Raw genomic sequence first — 21912 nt, 5'->3', positions numbered from 1 at the left:
GGGCGCCCTCATCAAGGCACAGCGGCAAGCCTTCACTGATGAGACGCCCATGGCTAGCCGCTAAACGGGACGCTCCTAGTCCTCCCCCACAAGGCATGGCACTACATGTCCCAGGCTGCCCTCTCACATCCCTGACAGCCCCAAGGTCTTCAAGCTATCCCTGCCTGGCAGCATGGGTTGGACAAGTAGTGAGTGTGTGGGAGTGAGTGTGTGTGTGTGTGTGTGTGTGTGTGTGTGTGTGTGTGTGTGTGTCCTGCACCCCGCGATGGCAGGGCGCCCTCATAAAGGCACAGCGGCAAGCCTTCACTGATGAGACGCCCATGGCTAGCCGCTAAACGGGACGCTCCTAGTCCTCCCCCACAAGGCATGGCACTACATGTCCCAGGCTGCCCTCTCACATCCCTGACAGCCCCAAGGTCTTCAAGCTATCCCTGCCTGGCAGCATGGGTTGGACAAGTAGTGAGTGTGTGGGAGTGAGTGTGTGTGTCTGTGTGTGTGTGTGTGTGTGTGTGTGTGTGTGTGTGTCCTGCACCCCGCGATGACAGGGCGCCCTCATCAAGGCACAGCGGCAAGCCTTCACTGATGAGACGCCCATGGCTAGCCGCTAAACGGGACGCTCCTAGTCCTCCCCCACAAGGCATGGCACTACATGTCCCAGGCTGCCCTCTCACATCCCTGACAGCCCCAAGGTCTTCAAGCTATCCCTGCCTGGCAGCATGGGTTGGACAAGTAGTGAGTGTGTGGGAGTGAGTGTGTGTGTCTGTGTGTGTGTGTGTGTGTGTGTGTGTGTGTGTGTGTGTCCTGCACCCCGCGATGACAGGGCGCCCTCATCAAGGCACAGCGGCAAGCCTTCACTGATGAGACGCCCATGGCTAGCCGCTAAACGGGACGCTCCTAGTCCTCCCCCACAAGGCATGGCACTACATGTCCCAGGCTGCCCTCTCACATCCCTGACAGCCCCAAGGTCTTCAAGCTATCCCTGCCTGGCAGCATGGGTTGGACAAGTAGTGAGTGTGTGGGAGTGAGTGTGTGTGTGTGTGTCTGTGTGTGTGTGTGTGTGTGTGTGTGTGTGTGTGTGTGTCCTGCACCCCGCGATGACAGGGCGCCCTCATCAAGGCACAGCGGCAAGCCTTCACTGATGAGACGCCCATGGCTAGCCGCTAAACGGGACGCTCCTAGTCCTCCCCCACAAGGCATGGCACTACATGTCCCAGGCTGCCCTCTCACATCCCTGACAGCCCCAAGGTCTTCAAGCTATCCCTGCCTGGCAGCATGGGTTGGACAAGTAGTGAGTGTGTGGGAGTGAGTGTGTGTGTCTGTGTGTGTGTGTGTGTGTGTGTGTGTGTGTGTGTGTGTGTGTGTGTGTGTCCTGCACCCCGCGATGACAGGGCGCCCTCATCAAGGCACAGCGGCAAGCCTTCACTGATGAGACGCCCATGGCTAGCCGCTAAACGGGACGCTCCTAGTCCTCCCCCACAAGGCATGGCACTACATGTCCCAGGCTGCCCTCTCACATCCCTGACAGCCCCAAGGTCTTCAAGCTATCCCTGCCTGGCAGCATGGGTTGGACAAGTAGTGAGTGTGTGTGTGTGTGTGTGTGTGTGTGTGTGTGTGTGTGTGTGTGTGTGTGTGTGTGTCTCTTGACAGCCATTCATGACAGCCCTTGTCACCCTGGCATTCATGAGACCTTGCTGGATGCTTTATGTTAAGCTAACACTAGTCCTTAAACTTTTCAAAAGGTTTATATTTCCCCAAAAAAATAATAATAACTCATGCCAATAATTAAAAAGTCCAACGCCCTACCCCCTCAAACCAAACCCATTATTCAGCTTCCGATATCCAATTGGTTGGATATGATATATGTCAGATGATGCATTATCTTACCACACAGCTGAACCAATGAGAAACTTAGAATATTAGGCAGTAGGATGGTTTGTTTCACATTGATTATAAAAGCCAAGATCGACCCTTGCTTAGGCGCCATTTTGAGAACAGCGCTCATGAGTGTCAGCGTAAGTAATCTGTATTTACCCACTGCGTCAGAGACCACTAAACCGGGTATGCTGTATTCTATTGATTTTTTACAATAAGATAATTGTATTTCCTGTTAAGGTAAATTTCAAACTTTCATCTAATTCTATTCTTCACAGTTAGAACAAAATATAGGTCGTTTCAGACAAATACAAAACACACACACTCTTTATAAATGTTTCCTCCTCAAGATCTACATAATACCGAGTTCACTATCACTAGCTGCTTGGTTTTTTTAGATTAACTCCTTCTGACAGTCAAATGCAGCAATCTACATTAATGTGTTACATCCATCTTAAAGATACCCTCTGCTAACCATACCACACCTCGGCCCTGCATCCATTACAACCAATCGTACTACAGTTACTGGAACAGTTTTATCTGGCTTTGTAAACTTATCTGGTTTTGTGATAACATAGCTGTGTTTTATTGCCGTTTTGCAGTCAGAGTGACTGACAGTACGTTCCCAATTACAAAATGGCGCCGATTAAACTCCATGCTTGGCTGCCTGTTCATCATGCTAAAGACATCTAGCATCACTGCACAGATACACAGCTATGTCACCCAACCCTTATCACATTGCAGAGCCCAGCAGGGTGTGGCAACTGTGTCTTGGATGTGAGGAAGGATTATTGTCACAACATACATTTGTGCTATCCCACATAGATAAATACACTAGGGATGACTATCGTTCATCTATGAATCAAATTAATTCAAGGTTTATGACCGATGTAGAATACTTTTCCCAGCGATGGTGGAGAACCTATGTTTTCTGTACATCACTGTCTCAACCTAAACCAATATTTATGTATGTTATAAAAATATATATATATATATATTTTTTTTTTTATAACGATCGTAGTTTAGACCACAGCACCCGTGACTCACCACCCCTGATCTTTGATTGGTCAGCGGGTCTTTAATGGAAAGCTAGGATGGCCATCTATGACTGAAACCATATATGGTCTCCCATAGCACAGTTAGGGGTCTATTCATGTAGCATTGAAAAGACCTTTTTTTGGCGGTAAACAGGGCTTTTCTCTGCCTACTGCAATTCACAGAGCGGGTTAACGTGTAGAAGTCTCTGACTTCTCCAGCGTTACCCCCGCTCTGTGCCTGAATCGCATCACCATACCTTTGTATGGTGAGTGCGATTCATGAAGGTGTGGAAAGCTCTGCTTTCCGCTTCTCCATGGAGTCCAGGTTCGCCATCTCAGGACGCCGTAACCTGAACTGTAGTGCGGAGACATCAGGGAAGCTCAATGCTTCCCCGATCACTGCTCTGCACCTCGCGCTGGCTCTGCCCCCCGACCTCACAGCAACTACTGCGGGCTGACGGGAGGTAAACACCCTGCGCATGCGCAAAGTGACCCTCCGCTGTACCCCGCGCATCGCTGGGAAGGACCGCTGGAGCAGACCTCACCGCAATAGCCCTAGACACCGCAGCGCATCGTCTTAAGGGTAAGTATACATTAATTGCTACTTATCACAGCTATACATCGCATCAAAGCAATGCGATGTGTAGTGATAAGTAGCAATTATGTTTTCGTTTTCTGTATGAATAGACCCTTTAGTGACCATATTTGTCCACTCACACTTTTCACATCGCAGCTGAACACACCCATGGCCATCCCACTTAAAACACTGTTACTGAGAAATAGTTATGCTGCTGATATTGATTTGGTATTGCCATGAGCGGTTATTTGTGCATTCAAGCAGTGCATACGCCCAGTGCGCTGCGTCCTGTGTCCGCAGTCACCGCCGCCTGCCCGCTCCCCGTCTGCAGCAGACGCCGTGGACTGTGTGGGCGTCCGCTGTAGCCGTCTCCAGTGACAGATACTAGAGGTCATTACTGACCTCTAGTGTCTGTACGGCGCTGCTATGGCAGAGATCTCATGACGTCTCTCCCATAGTGATCTATTCATGAAGCATTGAAAAGTGTGTTAAAGTGAGCCAGTGGAGAAGTTGGCCATGGCAACCAATCCGCTGCTATGTATAATGTATAATGTAAAATATTTCATAAAAGAAAAAAAATATGAAAAAAAAAAAATCTCAAACACGTTGTGATTCACAATGAAGGCAGGAAAGTGATCGTACCCTTATATTTGGTGTGAGCTGCAGGTGTTGAGAAAGCAGTAGGCTCCAGAGTTTAGAATCACAAATGTTACCCAAAGCATGCAGAGATTGTCCGTCTTGATTATGGAATAAGGCACAGCATGGCAAACCAACGCGTTTCTGGACTATGCTGTCCCTTTTTCAAGGTCTATATCAGGTTTGAATAATTTTAACATTGATGGGGAGAAACAGATGGTTTACTACCATCGATGGATGTTTCAAGGCTAGTGAATTATTTGGCATCTAAGTATCAGTGCATGGCTCCAGATAAATTGAAAACATAATTCTTAATTAATAAATGATTAATAGAAAAAAATTATAGAACATATATATAGAATTATTTAGTAAATCTTTGTCTTTATTTATATTGTATTAGTTTTAAAAAATGGCAGAGGGTGGTAGCAGAAAACGAACCTCACTTACTCAAGATGAAGCTGAAACATCTCACAGTCAGAAGAGTCACAGTGATGCTTCTCATGATGAATATGAATCTCCTGATGAAGGAAGCATCCACAGGGCCCCAAAGTTCACAGATGATGAAACAGACACCCTCATTGACCAAGTTATTCATCATACATGTCAGCTATTTGGTCCCGAAGCTTTTAATGTACACCAGAAATTTAAAAATAATACTTGGGAAGAAATAGCAAAATCTGTGTCTACAGCTCGAGATATACATCGAACTCCTGAAAGCTGCAAAAAGAGACTACGTGACTGTAAGAGGAAGACAAATCATAAAATAAAGTGTAGAAGAAAACTCCAAAAGGTTTGGGAGAAAAAACTAGAAGAGCACTTTAGAATGGTACAAGATGACGAGAGGCCACCCACTGGTTCCCAGGGTAACTATTTTACAAACTATAAATATGTATATAACTATATCTAGATAGATAGATAGATAGATAGATAGATATATTAGCGTATTGTCCATGAAAAATATCAATCCACCAGATGTGTGTGTGTCTATATCTATATACACACAAACATAGGTGGAGTATGCCATATCCCAATATCAATCAATAAAAGAAAAAATTTTTACACATATATTTTAATGGGAGAGTAAGATAGTGAAAAATTTGTTTTATGATGGCAAATGTGAAAATAATTATTTTAATACACAACATTATAAAGAAAATTACATAAATTGACCTTCAGGCTGTTTGTATAATGTGTATATGAAACAAATTAATTGTGTAAATATACACACACTTTGTTTAATGCACAAAGTATGTTAAAAAATTGTATAAAATGACCTTACGGGTTTGTGTATAATGTGTATATTAAACATAAATGCACTCTGTGCTTCAATTTGGACACCATCGCCATGCGATCTCATTATGATATGCAGTTAGTACAAATACTTTCAAATTGTATATCCAAAATAGTACCTGAACCCATCATTTAGGATAAGGTTTACTCAATGTGTGTGTGTGTGTGTGTGTGTGTGTGTGTGTGTGTGTGTGTGTGTGTGTGTGTGTGTGTGTGTGTGTGATATTAAAATGTTTAGTAACTGTAATATTTTTATTTTATTTTTTATATTTGCTAAAGAACTTAAGGTTGCTCAAGAAAAAAATCAAAAGAAAACACATAAGAAAAAGCAGAAGAATTTGGAAGAGCAACAGTCTGGTAAAAAATTTAAAACAAAAGTAAAAACGTTACAACTAAACAGTAAATAATGTTTGCAATATTGTATGATGTTATATCGTGAGTTAGATAATAAATAGTTTATGTAAGATATTTCAAAATATAGTGCATATGAAAACATATACTGTTAATTTCTTTGTTCTATTGAGCCAAAATAAATACTTTGTTCATAATTAAAAATCAATGTAATTTTTTTTTTTAAATACATATATAATTATTAGCTGAAAAAATAGTTCATTGCTAAGTAAATGCTAGTATAATCAAAATAAATTAATTAAATTAAAATCTCTTACTTATGTCTCTCGTTTTATCAACGAGATATACCAAAAGTTAACTGATTACTTTGTAATTGATTATCAATAATTACACTTATAAAGGACATTCTACGAACGCTGCTGCCGCCAATGGTTAAAATTGCAGGCGCAAAGGAGAATTATGCCATTCTTTATCAGGCCAATCCTGCTGCTGATGCTACTCTTCTAAATGCTGTAAATGTGTGGACTACAGGCAACCCTCACTATGTTATATATGTAAGATATCCGAACTTAATTTTTTTATGTAGGAGGTCATTAGGTAGATAAACATTGATTGGGCTACTAAAAGTCAACATTTACTATGTAGACATGGTCATTAGATTGACATGAGAAATAAGTAGACCTGAGTCCAACCTTCTTAATTTAATTAGTTATTTTTCTTCCTATTTAAGGATCAACTTGGACAACAATTGGGAATGGGAACCTGCAAATAATACAGCGGTAGCTGAGCTAGGCACCTTACACAACACATCACTTAACGAGGAATGTGAGAACAAAAACAGAATTAAAAACCCATGTTGAAATTTTTTACTATATAACTAATTACCGACAACCCTTCTCCATACACTTATGTCTTGTCACTATTCATCCACGCAAGGCCGACCAGTAATGATTTTTAACTGTCACCCCCTTACCGGCCACACAGATAAGTGTTAGAGCTTTGTATTAGACTCACATTATTTTTTTACAGATTTTTAGTCAAATATTTCCACAGTGTGTTGTAAATTGCTACCTACTTTCCTGAGTTAGCGTTGAACCTAAAAACATACACACATGCTATCTAGCATCTTATTCTAATTTTATAAACATGCCCTCCTACTGTAAAATAATATTGTGCTAGCTATAATGTTTTACCCTATGTTGTAGAAATAAATCAAAAATTGGATTATAAGCTATATTATTGAGCCAAAAAGGCTTTTTTCTGTTGTAATAAAATAATAATAATAAATATAATAAAATATTATATGTATTAAAAAATATTACTATAAAAATATAAGTAAATACATTTTTGAGGTATGCTTTACACAGTTTTATAATGCTAGAAATATTGTAATGTCTATAAAATATTATGTATTTATATGTATGCAATGTTAAATATACCTATTATTTATTTCAGGTTCCTTTACAACAATTTCAAGGAAAGTTTCTTTTTCTGAAACAAAAACAGTTATGACAGACAATTTTCCTTCAACTGCGGATGAACCATCAGTGATGCCACATATTTTAACATTGGACAATCCTTCCATGGTGGACGAACCATCAATGCTGCATCATGATGCAACAGCGGACCATGCTACCATGTTGGACCAACCATCAATGCTGCAACATACTTCGACAGTGGATGATACTTCCTTTGTGACCGAACCATCAATGCTGAAACATTCGGCAAGAGTGGATGATCATTCCACGGTGGACCAAACATCAATGATGCAAGAATATTCTTCTGTGGTTCACAGTTCCACTACGGTAGAGACTTCCACGGTAAATGAAACATCCATGAGGCAAGAACAATCAACAATGGATGATCCTTTCATGGAGGATGAAAATTCAACCATGCTAAACCCTTTAATGTTAGATAAAGGTATTTATTTTAATCAATATAAATAAAATTTAATATCATTGATATTCAATATGGTTAAAAACTATGTTTAAGATGAATGGTATTTATCTATTATGTTTTAAGCCATAGAAAGCAACATGGTGACTGCCACACAGACACAGGATAACATTAATGAGGAGCCTGTATTGCACAGCCAGAAAAGTAATATTGATACAGAAGATACCAACCAGGTGGAATTGAATGCAGAGACTGCACATTCTAGTGTAATTGACCATGGTCTTCAAGACCAATTCCTGGACTCTACAAATCAAGGTAAATTTTTTTAATGTATAAAACATAGATTTTAATGAGATCCACTATCATTAATAGATACTGGTTTTTTTATAACTTGATTTTTTGGTTCTTCTAACTATACTTAATAAATTGTCTGTTAATTGATGTATTAACTGTACCTAGAACTTTTTATACACACAGAATGTGAAGTTAGCAGATCACAAACCATTAGCCAACAGGATTCTTTAAAGGAAGCCATGCAGCTAATTGAGAGGAATAGAAATGAAGAAATGAAAAAAATTGAACATCAAATAAATCAGCTGAATAATAATATACAGATTCTCAACACAACACAAAGACAACAGAATCAAGCACTTGTCACTCTTGCAAATTTTTACGATCATCTTGTTTCATCACAGAATGTGGCAGCAATCAACTACCAACAGATGCAGCACAGTATAAATCAAATGCTAGCATGGCAGTATGAGACTATTACCATCACACGCATGATTTCCACTTTCATGCAACTGTTGACAGAAGAAAGACAAAGAATGTCCAGATCAGATAATCCTTCTTGTATATCCAATGCTACAGCAGGAACCTTTGTATCCAGCTGTACACGTGGAGACTATGTAACAAGCTCTACACACAGAGAGTATGCAACGAGCGCTGCACCTGGAACCTATCTATACACCACTTTACCAGGAGAATCTGTATCCACCCCTGCAGCAGGAACAGATGTATCCACCACTTTACCAGGACCCTATGTATCCACCACTGCAACAGTAACCTATGTATCCACCACTTTACCAGTATACTCTGTATCCACTGCTGCAGCAAGTACCAATGTTTCCACCACTTTAACAGGACCATATGTATCCTACACTTTACCAGGACCCTATGTATCCACCACTGCAGCAGGACCCTATCTATCCACTACTTTAACAGGACCCTATGTATCCTCAACATTATCAGGACCCTATGTATCCATACCTGCAACAGGACCCTGTGTATCCTCCACTTTTGCGGGACCCTATGTATCCATCCCTGCACCAAGACCCTATGTATCCACTACTTTAACAGGACCCTATGTATCCTCGACATTATCAGGACCCTATGTATCCATACGTGAAACAGGACCCTGTGTATCCTCCACTTTTGCAGGACCCTATGCATCCATCCCTGCACCAAGACCCTATGTATCCACCACTGCAACAGAACCCTATGTATGCACGACTGTAACAGGACACTATGTATCCTCAACTTTAGCAGAACCCTATGTATCCATCCCTGCATAAAGACCCTATGTATCCACTACTTTTACAGGACCCTATGTATCCTCCACTTTAGCAAGACCCTATGTATCCACCACTGCAACAGAACCCTCTGTATCCACGACTGTAACAGGACACTATGTATCCTCAATTTTAGCAGAACCCTATGTATCCATCCCTGCATCAAGACCCTATGTATCCACTACTTTTACAGGACCCTATGTATCCTCCACTTTAGCAAGACCCTATGTATCCACCACTGCAACAGAACCCTCTGTATCCACGACTGTAACAGGACACTATGTATCCTCAATTTTAGCAGAACCCTATGTATCCATCCCTGCATCAAGACCCTATGTATCCACTACTTTTACAGGACCCTATGTATCCTCCACTTTAGCAGGACCCTATGTATACAACAACTTACATGGAGACTATGTATCCACTGCTTATAGAGGCCTCAATGTATCCACCACTGCACCAGGGCCCTATTTATTGAAGCCAAAACCAGGACACTCAGAATCCACTACTGGACAAATTGCCTCAGAATCCCCCGCTGACTCAGGACCCTCAGAATCCACCGCTGCACCAGGAAAGTATAAATCCACCGCTGCACCTGTACCCTCTGAATACAGCCCTGAAAACACAAATTTGAGAAGCATAGCTGTAGCATCAGAAGTGCATTCAAGATTGCAATTGGCTTATCGACCTAGCTCAAGCTATGATGAGAATATGGATCTTCGAGTAAGATTAGAGCGTGCAAATATTCAAATTCAACATTGGAAGAGACAGGAAGCTAACGATGAGGATGAAGCTTAAATATTAAAGGTAATGAATAAATGTATATAGATTGCATTATCAGATAACTAAATATGGTGAGACATATGTGCTATGCTTTTTTTGAAAAACGTAACATAAAAAATGTGTTTCCTCAAGATAACAAATGTGCCCTACTCAACGATCATCATCCTGCACTTAAAAAATCCTACATATAACACTAACATTTATTATTTTTAATTAGTTTTAGCCATAGGCTTCTTATTCAAATTGCGAGTTTGAATCACCAAACTCAATAGGAAACTAAGTTAATCCTACATTGATTTTCTATTGTAATTTTGTGTATGGTTTGTAAATTTTTCAAAAAAAAAAACATCATTTGATTTACTTTGGATACAGTCTTAGCAGAGTGTTATAGGCTACAAGTTTAGACATCACAAGAGTGGAGTATAAGCAAAATGCTGGCATGTAGCATACAAATATATTTGTTTTATGTAGAGGACCAGAGCTCTGGAAACACACATGTAGACAAAGTTGCCTGAAATATAAAAGGAAAACAAATAAAAAAAGAGTAAAGACATAAGGAAGAAGAGTGATAAACAGGATATAATAAACTTTTAAATATATGTAGATATTTTTAAGTTATTTGGACAGAAATCTGTCCCTGAAGAAGGGGATTTTTAACAAAACATGTAGGCAATAAAGGGACACTTTTTGCATCATTGAATACGGCAGTGTGAGTGCAGCCGATTACCTTTCATCTACATAGTCATCTTATGCCAAGCTGACGAGGAGGTCACTGCAGCATATTGTATTTATTGTTTGGAGCACAGTACAAACTGACACTATATATATATATATATATATATATATATATACATACATCAAACATCGGCACCGCAGACTAATAAATTAAACTCAGAAATACGGCATTGCTTTGTCAAAGAAATGCATTCTTTCAGAATGTATTTTATTAGTCAGTAGTGCTTCCATTGAATGGGGATTATTGGAATATTTTGGGGTTGTTTGGACATGATAATTTTGTCTGTGCCGTGAAACATAATTTATGATGGAACCCATTACTATAGTGCTTGTATATCTTTAACTTAACCATTGTTAATACCAATGATGGAAAAATCTTCGGTGCACTACTGATCTAGAGTCACAATGAGAAATATATATTGTAATATTTTATTATAATTAGGGTTGTTACCTTTAAACCTTGCATTTCTTTTAAAATGAAGACTACAGTTAAAGATAAGGTGGACAAAAGTATGGAAATTAACTTTCAAGAACTTACCTGTTTTACTTCATTTTTAGATATGTCACAAACGGTCTTGCGAGCCAGGGTGAAGGAACTGAAGACAGAGGGATACAGAGTCATCCATGTGTCCTGTTTGAAAAGACAAATCGATAATAGGAATATACTTTCTGAGATACTTCAAGTCGTGCATTCCTGAAAATGTTCTAAATTTATTTTGTTTTGTTTTGTTTTGTTCATGTTGGTGGGGTTCACATACTAATATGTTCAAGATAAAAATAGAGAAAATATATGTACAGACACATATTCCATATTACAGTGATTGTTCATGCATATATATATATATTATATTCTAATAATATCCCAAAAAAATTAATGCAAGTTTTGTATTGTTAATAATTTGCATTTGCTTAACAATGCATTTATATATTCTAAAAATATATACAAAAGATTGGCGCTCTACAATACACACACTATATGTGGTTGGATTCAGGCGGCTGCTCACCAGTTGTGGGCGGGCTGCCCCAACAATGGATCAAAGTGAGTGTGAAAAAAGAAAGAGTGGGAGCGCAGAATGAATACAATATATTGTTTTATTTAAAATATTAATATGTCATCCACATAAAAATGCAGTACATGAACTAGCCTAAGAAAAAACAATTGATATTATATAAATGTAAACGAGACTGCCATATCTCCTGAACAAATATGAATAAAAAACCTTTAATAAACCCTAGTTAGGGCTGCATTAATGCTTCATGAAAATCAGCCGTGCGTCCACGAGCTGAAATGATTGTAAAAAGGAGACTGCTAAAAAGTGCCTCTGTTATAAGTCACTGTCCTCCTTATACACAATAGAATCTCATTGGTAGAGAGTGTCCCAGTACTGGACTTGCGGACAACCGTGCTGTAGTATTATGTGGCAAATGGATAGTGATGGTCAAATTCAATTTGTGGTATATCACCTGATGTAGAAGCCTCTCCGTCAAAGGCGCTGTACTGAGCCGGGTTTGCTGGGGCTCTGTGCAGTGAACGTACAGCTGGTCTCGTCACCGGTGTACCATCCAGATGAACACGGTAGTTTAATTCTGCTGAAGGATGCTGTACCAGTCTGGATATGCAACAGTGTAAAAATACTGGAGCAGCAGATTCTCCGTCCGCTGGTGTAAAAATCCGTATTAATTGCGGCTACGGTCCACTCGATGCATGCGGCTCACAGGGTGTCAGGAGAATATAGCAGTCCAAATGAGGTCCTTCAAAGGAGTACCTTTGAAATGAAATAAAATTCATTTCCTTCTGATGAAACGGCCAGCGTTGTGGGACGAGAAACGCGTTAAGGTACTCCTTTGAAGTACCTCATTTGGACTGCTATATTCTCTTAACACCCTGTGACCCGCATGCATCCAGTGGACCGTAGCCGCAATTAATACAGATTTTTCCACCAGCGGACGGAGAATCTGCTGCTCCAGTATTTTTACACTGTTGCATATCCAGACTGGTACAGCATCCTTCAGCAGAATTAAACTACCGTGTTCATCTGGATGGTACACCGGTGACGAGACCAGCTGTACGTTCACTGCACAGAGCCCAAGCAAACCCGGCTCAGTACAGCGCCTTTGACGGAGAGGCTTCTACATCAGGTGATATACCACAAATTGAATTTGACCATCACTATCCATTTGCCACATAATACTACAGCACGGTTGTCCGCAAGTCCAGTACTGGGACACTCTCTACCAATGAGATTCTATTGTGTATAAGGAGGACAGTGACTTATAACAGAGGCACTTTTTAGCAGTCTCCTTTTTACAATCATTTCAGCTCGTGGACGCACGGCTGATTTTCATGAAGCATTAATGCAGCCCTAACTAGGGTTTATTAAAGGTTTTTTATTCATATTTGTTCAGGAGATATGGCAGTCTCGTTTACATTTATATAATATCAATTGTTTTTTCTTAGGCTAGTTCATGTACTGCATTTTTATGTGGATGACATATTAATATTTTAAATAAAATAATATATTGGATTCATTCTGCGCTCCCACTATTTATATATTCTAATTGTATTTGCAATAATATTTGAATAGATTACCAATCGGAACATATTTGTGTGTTTAATGTACACATTACACAATTTTGCTTCCAAACTCGCAAAATAGTAAATTTTTAATATTGATATATAAAAAATTGGAATTGTAAATTAAAATTATGAAGGTAAGGATGGGATCAGATTAGCAAATATATATGGTTCTTTGATGGCGTAAACCATCTAGCCAATCGACGCTATCATCATTTCCCATGTTTCCCTCAAAGACATACACGCGTATGTATTTCCCACATATTGCGTCATTTAAGTTTTAGGGTGCTGTAAGTATGAGGAATAATAATAAAAACAATAAGCTAACATAGTATTTTCAACGAATAAAACTTTTATTTTCTAAAGGGTGAACTTTGAACAGGTTAACATATTATAACTGGTAATAGATTTATAAATAAATCTTGAAAAAAATATATTGTATATGTTTCTATAATAAAGATTAATAAGAATAATATCACCGCATCAGATTATGTTATGTAGGATCAAGATGGTTTTCATATTCTTTGTTGTGGATTCATTGTGGATCAAGTTTCTTTTCCTGTATTGAAAAAATAGTCATACACTGTGTGCACAAACAATGATGATTCAATAAAAAAATTTAAAAAATGAACTTTTTTTACGTGTTTTCTATATAATAATATAAAAACCAAAAAAATTTTTTTTGTCATATTTGTTAATCTAAGAGTAATCGTTTTTTATTTTACATTAAGGGAAAAAATCTGTCAACTTTAATACCCAAACATTGAGAGATATTACACTGTTTTATTCGTATTGTATAATTTTCTTATTGTACTATATTTTGGTAAATATACACAGTTTCTGAAGAAGATGTGGAAATACTATTGCCATCCTAATCTGACAGTGTTTATATTAATGATGGATAAAAATTAAGAACATTTTATTTTTGTTATTGTTTCAAATAATTCAATAGGAAAATGTTAAATATATTGCTGTCATAACAATATAGTTAAATATGATATTTTTTCAAATAAATATATTCAGTTGAATAATATTTTATTGTTATGTAATATTAACAATAGAGAGTGGATCCTTACTAGGCATTTCCAAAGTTAGAGATATGGTCCTGTGTAGTAATATATATATTAGTGTATAGGTAAAGCAAATATGTTCATTTTAGATATGTTAATATTTTTAAAGGTACATGATTCCAGGATTCATGTTAGAAGTACAATTTAGTTTAGAATTATAATTAAATAAAAAAAAAAGGAATGAATCTAAAAATGAAGATATGGATATCAGACATTTCAAAGGTCATAACAGTTAACAAGATTATGTAAGAAATAAATTAAAAATATTATTTAATGTATGTAATATGTTTTGTTAAGAGCTGATTAAAGTACGTAAACAGGCTAAATATAAAAATGCTAAAAACTGTTTCAATAGGTATAGTTACCGCAAAACCAAATAATGAGGAGTCCTAATCAGCGGATTGCAGTTGATTGGAAGGGCAAACAAGATAACTAGTTTAGGTGAAAAAAAAATATAATTAACAATGTCAAGATTAAACTATTACATTAGAACAGATGATTAAGGTACATAAATAGAAGACAAATTATCTACATCAAATTGTTTTAAAATGCATATTACCTGGAAAGTAATAAGGAGAAAAAATCTTCTTTGGCTTGCAGATGATGATTGGGAGGTCAGAACAGTAAACTAATTTAAAAAAATTGAGTAAATATATTAGCAATGCAGAAAAGTTAGCAAATGTTTAGAATAGTTGATATGCACTTTGAAATTGTATACAATTTAGAGAGCAATATTAAGGGGGGTACTCAGGGAGAGATCCATGGCTAAAATCTAATCAATCTGACTAGATTGATTAGATTTTCTGCACATATCACTCGTGTGTAGCCCCCTCTGCGATAGCGATGCGCGGTGACGAACATCGCTATCGCTGCTGCTAGATTGAGCCTGCATGCAGACCATTACAGTTACATCAATTTAGAGTTAGTGTCTACTATACTATATTGACATTTGTGTGCTAATAAATTCTTTATAATTTAAAAAAATAATCAAATTTAAGGGAAGGGGGTATTGCTTGTTTGAGAAATGAAGTGTAACAATGTAAGATTGTTATTAACCAATCATAATATTTAGTATGTTACATGCACAAGAAAACATTAAAAATTTAATTAATACCTATCAGTGTTTTGCATTTTTACAGTTTATACATAAATTAGAATTTATCTCATTGTGTTAAAAACAGTTATTTCATAAGGATAAGGCCAGGATAACACAGCATGTGTCTAAATGAGTTATGGAACCACAGCATACAGCATGCCTTTAAACTTTTTTTTTATTATAGTGATGCCAACACTGTGGCAGTGCATGCTGGGTAGTTTAGTTACACAGAAGTTGGTGAGACAAAGGTTGCCTAACCATTACCTAGTCCATGGTTTCCTTCGGCATTTTAAATACACCTCCCAGCAAGCATGGACAACATGTTTAAATATAATAAAAGCAAACCTGTGAGAGTGCATGCTGGGATGTTTATTTCAACAGCAAATGGAGAACCACAGCATGTACACCATGAATTAGGCAAATAAAAAAATCTAACCGTTGCAGTAAAAATAGGATTTCAAAAATGGTGCAACCAAATATATATATATATTTGTTTTGATATAGAAAATATTGTAAATCTGTTTGATAAACAATATAATTGTTTTAATTGAAGAATATTAATAAAATTTATGTTAAAATTAATGAAGGGAAACTTTATCAAAAACATTACATGGGTACAACTGTGCTAAACTGAAATGGGAAACCATTATATTTTAAATCTTTAAAATATAGCTAGAGATTTTTGATTGATGTATATTTTAGAATGGAAAACATAATGTAGAAAATACTTGAATAATAGTTAATTTCTATAATTATAAAAATTCTACTTACCAGTAATGATAGCATCCCAAAATTCAATATGTGAAAAGTGGTTTTTTTTTTATGGTATTTTAAATGATTGAAAGTCAACTAATGAAAAATAAACCATAGAAAATATGAAACTTAACTTTAAAATGAAAAAATAACTATGTTTATAATTAGTTTTAAAGTTACTCCAACTTGAGATGGAAGGCAATGGCATTTAGAAATTCCATCAAATCTATGAAACCAAGTTGGGCAAAACATTTCTGTAGTGCATCTTCTCGAGCAGTATTTTCACGTTTGGTTGGTGTTCGGGCAACATTAAAGGTTACTTTTTCAATGAGCTTGGTGGTCATTTGTTGCTCCTTGTGAAGATAGGAGATAAGTTTGTAGACTCCAAACTTTTTCTCTCCCAGGAGAATATTCCATCTCCTGTGCCATCCTTCCAATTTATTTTGGGTCCTTGGAATCCCACCAACCATATTGTCATGCACTGACCACATGCATGGTGGAAACAGTGGGGGAGATCTGTTTTGACTTCTGGTTCGTTCTCTAAGCCGCCCCAATATATATGTCTCCTCAAAATAAGTTACTAATGTAGCAGCATTAGGAGGCATTTCTGATTTTAATTGTTCAAATGCAGCAGGGATTTCGTCTGCTGGGAGGAAGGAAAGTGCCTGAAGGTTCCTAAGTTTCATAGCAAATGCATGATCACGTCCATATTGTACAGATAAGCCACATGATTGAATTTTTCGCCAAATATTTTGACCTAAATGAAACAAGCAACACTTATGTGTGCTACTCGGAAAAACTTGTTTAGCTGCTTGTATTGCAGCATTCTCAAAATCTGTCAAAATGTAAAGAGGAGAAAATAGAATATCATATTCCTGTGCATAATCCTGTAGGTCTTCTAAAAAACGGATATAACAAACCTCACTTTTGCTACTAAGCAATCCATAGACCAGTGGGACGAAGCGTTGCGTACTGTCATCTGTGCCAACCATAGCATGAATTGAGTATATTTGTCTAAATAGGGTTGGACACGTTTTGAAAGTGCCATCCATTACCCAATACGGTGCCTCATGAAGCTTCCGCAAGTTAGCTTCTGTACTGAATAATAGTGTCCTTTCGTTGTGGAAAGTACTGTCCTTTCCAAGAAATTTTATCCCATCAATGTATTCCAAATTATGTGGGATATCAATATCATCGAGTGTGGTTGGCTCAGGTGGGCAATCCGCTCTCCTTACCCTTTTCACAAGTTTACGGAGGGATTCACTGTTAGGAAGACAGGCAGCACTAGTAGACGGCATTTGGGCAGTAACCGCTTGAATTATTACAGATGGTGGATCATTGGTATCCCTTGCACGTTGCTTTATTGATGCCTTGGCAATGGCAACATCTGTTTTTTCAGCCTTCGGAGTATGAGTATGTTCTCCATGAGTATTAAGTTGGTGCTGTCCTGCAACAATGGTCGTCTTTGCAAAACATGAACAAGGGCCGGTCTTCCTCTCTGTGCAGTGCCAATAGACGACATCACCACGCTGCTTGTTTTTTGCCAAAAGATATCCGTCTATGTTTAAGAGCATTCCTCTTGTAGAAGGAACCAAACGACATGAAGGTTCATCAGCCATAGTTGAAATACGAATGAGTACTTGATCAGAAGGCTGGATGAATGTCGATTATGTAGACCTGAGCTAAGAGTAACTCTTTATAGCATTTTGAAGAGGGAGGAGAGTTAAAATATATTCAAATGTAACCAATGACCAAAACTTTAAATTTAAATAAGTGGGAGGGTTAAAATTAACAAATATTTTTTAAGGGTAAAACGTTGGGATATTGATTGGATTTAAATAAAAAACTTTTATTAGGATACATACCTATACTAGTATAAAATATAAAAAATGTATACTTAGAGAGGTTTGTCAATAATATATGGAGAGTGCCGTCATACGATTGTTCATGGTCTGGAATGAGACTTGTAGCGACACGCAATAGAAATAACTTTGTGGGTGCCAGAGTCTCATTAGAGGCACATAAAGGGGTACAGGGGGAGGTATGAGAAGAATGGGAGTGTACGTCCAGAAATAGAGGGGTGCGCAGGGATGGGGGGGGGGGGGAGTGTACCATGCAGGGAATGATTGGCGGCAGTGGGTAAAGGCTTGTGGGAGATTGGCGGGCAGCCTTGTACTTGTAGTTCCACGCATAAGAGGAAAGTCGGGCGGCTGAATCTATTAGCGGGGTAGCGTCTAATGCAAGACGCCTGATGGGGTGCAGGGGGGTGGGGTGTGAAGAGAACACATAGGAGTGTACGTCCAGAAATAGAGGGGTGCGCAGGGATGGGGGGGGGGGGGGGGGGAGTGTACCATGAAGGGAATGATTGGCGGCAGTGGGTAAAGGCTTGTGGGAGATTGGCGGGCAGCCTTGGACTTGTAGTTCAATGCTTTAGAGGAGGGTATTTGATTTGGAAATTAGCGGAGGAAGCTTTTCATTTTGGATGGATTGGGGGGGGTGTAAATTTGGGAAGGGTGATGACTTCAATGAGGGTGCATAGAATAGTCTGGGGGGGGGGGGGGTTTATTATTTGGAGTTTGAAAACAACACGCACCCAACATGTTCTTGGGTGCGTGATCATTCAAAGGTTTTGACAGGAGAGACATGGGGTCTGGAGGAGACAATAAGATAAGTGGTGAACTTTATGTGACTCGGATTAGTATGGTGTTTGTATGTAAGAGACTTGGAGTCTACAGATAGGGGTGTACGGGAGACATAAACATGATTTAATTTGTTTAGTATGGGTGCGCAGGGAGGGGGGGGGATAGTGTACCATGCAGGGAATGATTGACGGCAGTGGGTAAAGGCTTGTGGGAGATTGTCGGGCAGCCTTGTACTTGTAGTTCCACGCATAAGAGGAAAGTCGGGCGGCTGAATCTATTAGCGGGGGTAGCGTCTAATGCAAGACGCCTGATGGGGTGCGCAGGGATGGGGGGGGCTAGTGTACCATGCAGGGAATAATTGACGGCAGTGGGTAAAGGCTTGTGGGAGCTTGGCGGTCAGCCTTGGACTTGTAGTTCCAGGCATAAGAGGCTTGTGGGAGCTTGGCGGTCAGCCTTGGACTTGTAGTTCCAGGCATAAGAGGAGAGTCGGGCGGCTGAAGCTATCAACGGGGGTAGCGTCTAATGCAAGACGCCTGATGGGGTGCAGGGGGGTGGGGTGTGAAGAGAACACATAGGAGTGTACGTCCAGAAATAGAGGGGTGCGCAGGGATGGGGGGGGGGGGGGGAGTGTACCATGCAGGGAATGATTGGCGGCAGTGGGTAAAGGCTTGTGGGAGATTGGCGGGCAGCCTTGGACTTGTAGTTCAATGCTTTAGAGGAGGGTATTTGATTTGGAAATTAGCGGAGGAAGCTTTTCATTTTGGATGGATTGGGGGGGGTGTAAATTTGGGAAGGGTGATGACTTCAATGAGGGTGCATAGAATAGTCTGGGGGGGGGGGGGTTTATTATTTGGAGTTTGAAAACAACACGCACCCAACATGTTCTTGGGTGCGTGATCATTCAAAGGTTTTGACAGGAGAGACATGGGGTCTGGAGGAGACAATAAGATAAGTGGTGAACTTTATGTGACTCGGATTAGTATGGTGTTTGTATGTAAGAGACTTGGAGTCTACAGATAGGGGTGTACGGGAGACATAAACATGATTTAATTTGTTTAGTATGGGTGCGCAGGGAGGGGGGGGGGGATAGTGTACCATGCAGGGAATGATTGACGGCAGTGGGTAAAGGCTTGTGGGAGATTGTCGGGCAGCCTTGTACTTGTAGTTCCACGCATAAGAGGAAAGTCGGGCGGCTGAATCTATTAGCGGGGGTAGCGTCTAATGCAAGACGCCTGATGGGGTGCGCAGGGATGGGGGGGGCTAGTGTACCATGCAGGGAATAATTGACGGCAGTGGGTAAAGGCTTGTGGGAGCTTGGCGGTCAGCCTTGGACTTGTAGTTCCAAGCATAAGAGGCTTGTGAGAGCTTGGCGGTCAGCCTTGGACTTGTAGTTCCAGGCATAAGAGGAGAGTCGGGCGGCTGAAGCTATCAACGGGGGTAGCGTCTAATGCAAGACGCCTGATGGGGTGCAGGGGGGTGGGGTGTGAAGAGAACACATAGGAGTGTACGTCCAGAAATAGAGGGGTGCGCAGGGATGGGGGGGGGGGTGGGGAGTGTACCATGCAGGGAATGATTGGCGGCAGTGGGTAAAGGCTTGTGGGAGATTGGCGGGCAGCCTTGGACTTGTAGTTCAATGCTTTAGAGGAGGGTATTTGATTTGGAAATTAGCGGAGGAAGCTTTTCATTTTGGATGGATTGGGGGGGGTGTAAATTTGGGAAGGGTGATGACTTCAATGAGGGTGCATAGAATAGTCTGGGGGGGTTTATTATTTGGAGTTTGAAAACAACACGCACCCAACATGTTCTTGGGTGCGTGATCATTCAAAGGTTTTGACAGGAGAGACATGGGGTCTGGAGGAGACAATAAGATAAGTGGTGAACTTTATGTGACTCGGATTAGTATGGTGTTTGTATGTAAGAGACTTGGAGTCTACAGATAGGGGTGTACGGGAGACATAAACATGATTTAATTTGTTTAGTATGGGTGCGCAGGGAGGGGGGGGGGATAGTGTACCATGCAGGGAATGATTGACGGCAGTGGGTAAAGGCTTGTGGGAGATTGTCGGGCAGCCTTGTACTTGTAGTTCCACGCATAAGAGGAAAGTCGGGCGGCTGAATCTATTAGCGGGGGTAGCGTCTAATGCAAGACGCCTGATGGGGTGCGCAGGGATGGGGGGGGCTAGTGTACCATGCAGGGAATAATTGACGGCAGTGGGTAAAGGCTTGTGGGAGCTTGGCGGTCAGCCTTGGACTTGTAGTTCCAGGCATAAGAGGCTTGTGAGAGCTTGGCGGTCAGCCTTGGACTTGTAGTTCCAGGCATAAGAGGAGAGTCGGGCGGCTGAAGCTATCAACGGGGGTAGCGTCTAATGCAAGACGCCTGATGGGGTGCAGGGGGGTGGGGTGTGAAGAGAACACATAGGAGTGTACGTCCAGAAATAGAGGGGTGCGCAGGGATGGGGGGGGGGGGTGGGGAGTGTACCATGCAGGGAATGATTGGCGGCAGTGGGTAAAGGCTTGTGGGAGATTGGCGGGCAGCCTTGGACTTGTAGTTCAATGCTTTAGAGGAGGGTATTTGATTTGGAAATTAGCGGAGGAAGCTTTTCATTTTGGATGGATTGGGGGGGGTGTAAATTTGGGAAGGGTGATGACTTCAATGAGGGTGCATAGAATAGTCTGGGGGGGGGGGGGTTTATTATTTGGAGTTTGAAAACAACACGCACCCAACATGTTCTTGGGTGCGTGATCATTCAAAGGTTTTGACAGGAGAGACATGGGGTCTGGAGGAGACAATAAGATAAGTGGTGAACTTTATGTGACTCGGATTAGTATGGTGTTTGTATGTAAGAGACTTGGAGTCTACAGATAGGGGTGTACGGGAGACATAAACATGATTTAATTTGTTTAGTATGGGTGCGCAGGGAGGGGGGGGGGGATAGTGTACCATGCAGGGAATGATTGACGGCAGTGGGTAAAGGCTTGTGGGAGATTGTCGGGCAGCCTTGTACTTGTAGTTCCACGCATAAGAGGA

The 21912-nt window shown here is 40.1% G+C and overlaps 1 protein-coding gene and 1 long non-coding RNA gene across 2 annotated transcripts; one reads left to right on the top strand and one right to left on the bottom strand.

Moving 5' to 3' along the window:
• The first annotated feature begins 4521 nt into the window (after window positions 1-4521).
• LOC134910944 (uncharacterized) lies at window positions 4522-9957 on the top strand. Its single transcript, XM_063919337.1, has 5 exons — window positions 4522-4985; window positions 5692-5769; window positions 7219-7683; window positions 7786-7974; window positions 9923-9957. The coding sequence occupies exons 1-5, from the start codon at window positions 4532-4534 to the stop codon at window positions 9955-9957; spliced, it is 1221 nt and encodes a 406-aa protein (XP_063775407.1). The 5' UTR covers window positions 4522-4531.
• A 64-nt stretch (window positions 9958-10021) lies between these two features.
• Window positions 10022-15050, bottom strand: LOC134909884 (uncharacterized). The gene is made up of 5 exons (XR_010176058.1): window positions 14953-15050; window positions 14759-14825; window positions 13803-13882; window positions 11287-11379; window positions 10022-10524 (listed from the first exon to the last, which is right to left on the bottom strand). It is a non-coding gene; the product is annotated as an uncharacterized LOC134909884 (long non-coding RNA).
• Between the last annotated feature and the right edge of the window lie 6862 nt (window positions 15051-21912).

The sequence above is a fragment of the Pseudophryne corroboree genome, chromosome 4 (assembly GCF_028390025.1).
Source record: "Pseudophryne corroboree isolate aPseCor3 chromosome 4, aPseCor3.hap2, whole genome shotgun sequence".
NCBI classification, from domain to species: domain Eukaryota; kingdom Metazoa; phylum Chordata; class Amphibia; order Anura; family Myobatrachidae; genus Pseudophryne; species Pseudophryne corroboree.
The sequence above is the reverse complement of the archived record's forward strand: the minus strand, read 5'-3'. Positions and strand labels throughout refer to the sequence as shown.

Excerpts from the sequence above, each read along its gene's own strand:
- LOC134910944 (XM_063919337.1), top strand. The coding sequence starts at position 4,532 with ATGGCAGAGGGTGGTAGCAGAAAACGAACCTCACTTACTCAAGATGAA. Across the intron at positions 4,986-5,691 it reads GCCACCCACTGGTTCCCAGG|AACTTAAGGTTGCTCAAGAA; the intron begins GTAACTATTTTA and ends TATTTGCTAAAG. Across the intron at positions 7,684-7,785 it reads CCCTTTAATGTTAGATAAAG|CCATAGAAAGCAACATGGTG; the intron begins GTATTTATTTTA and ends TTATGTTTTAAG.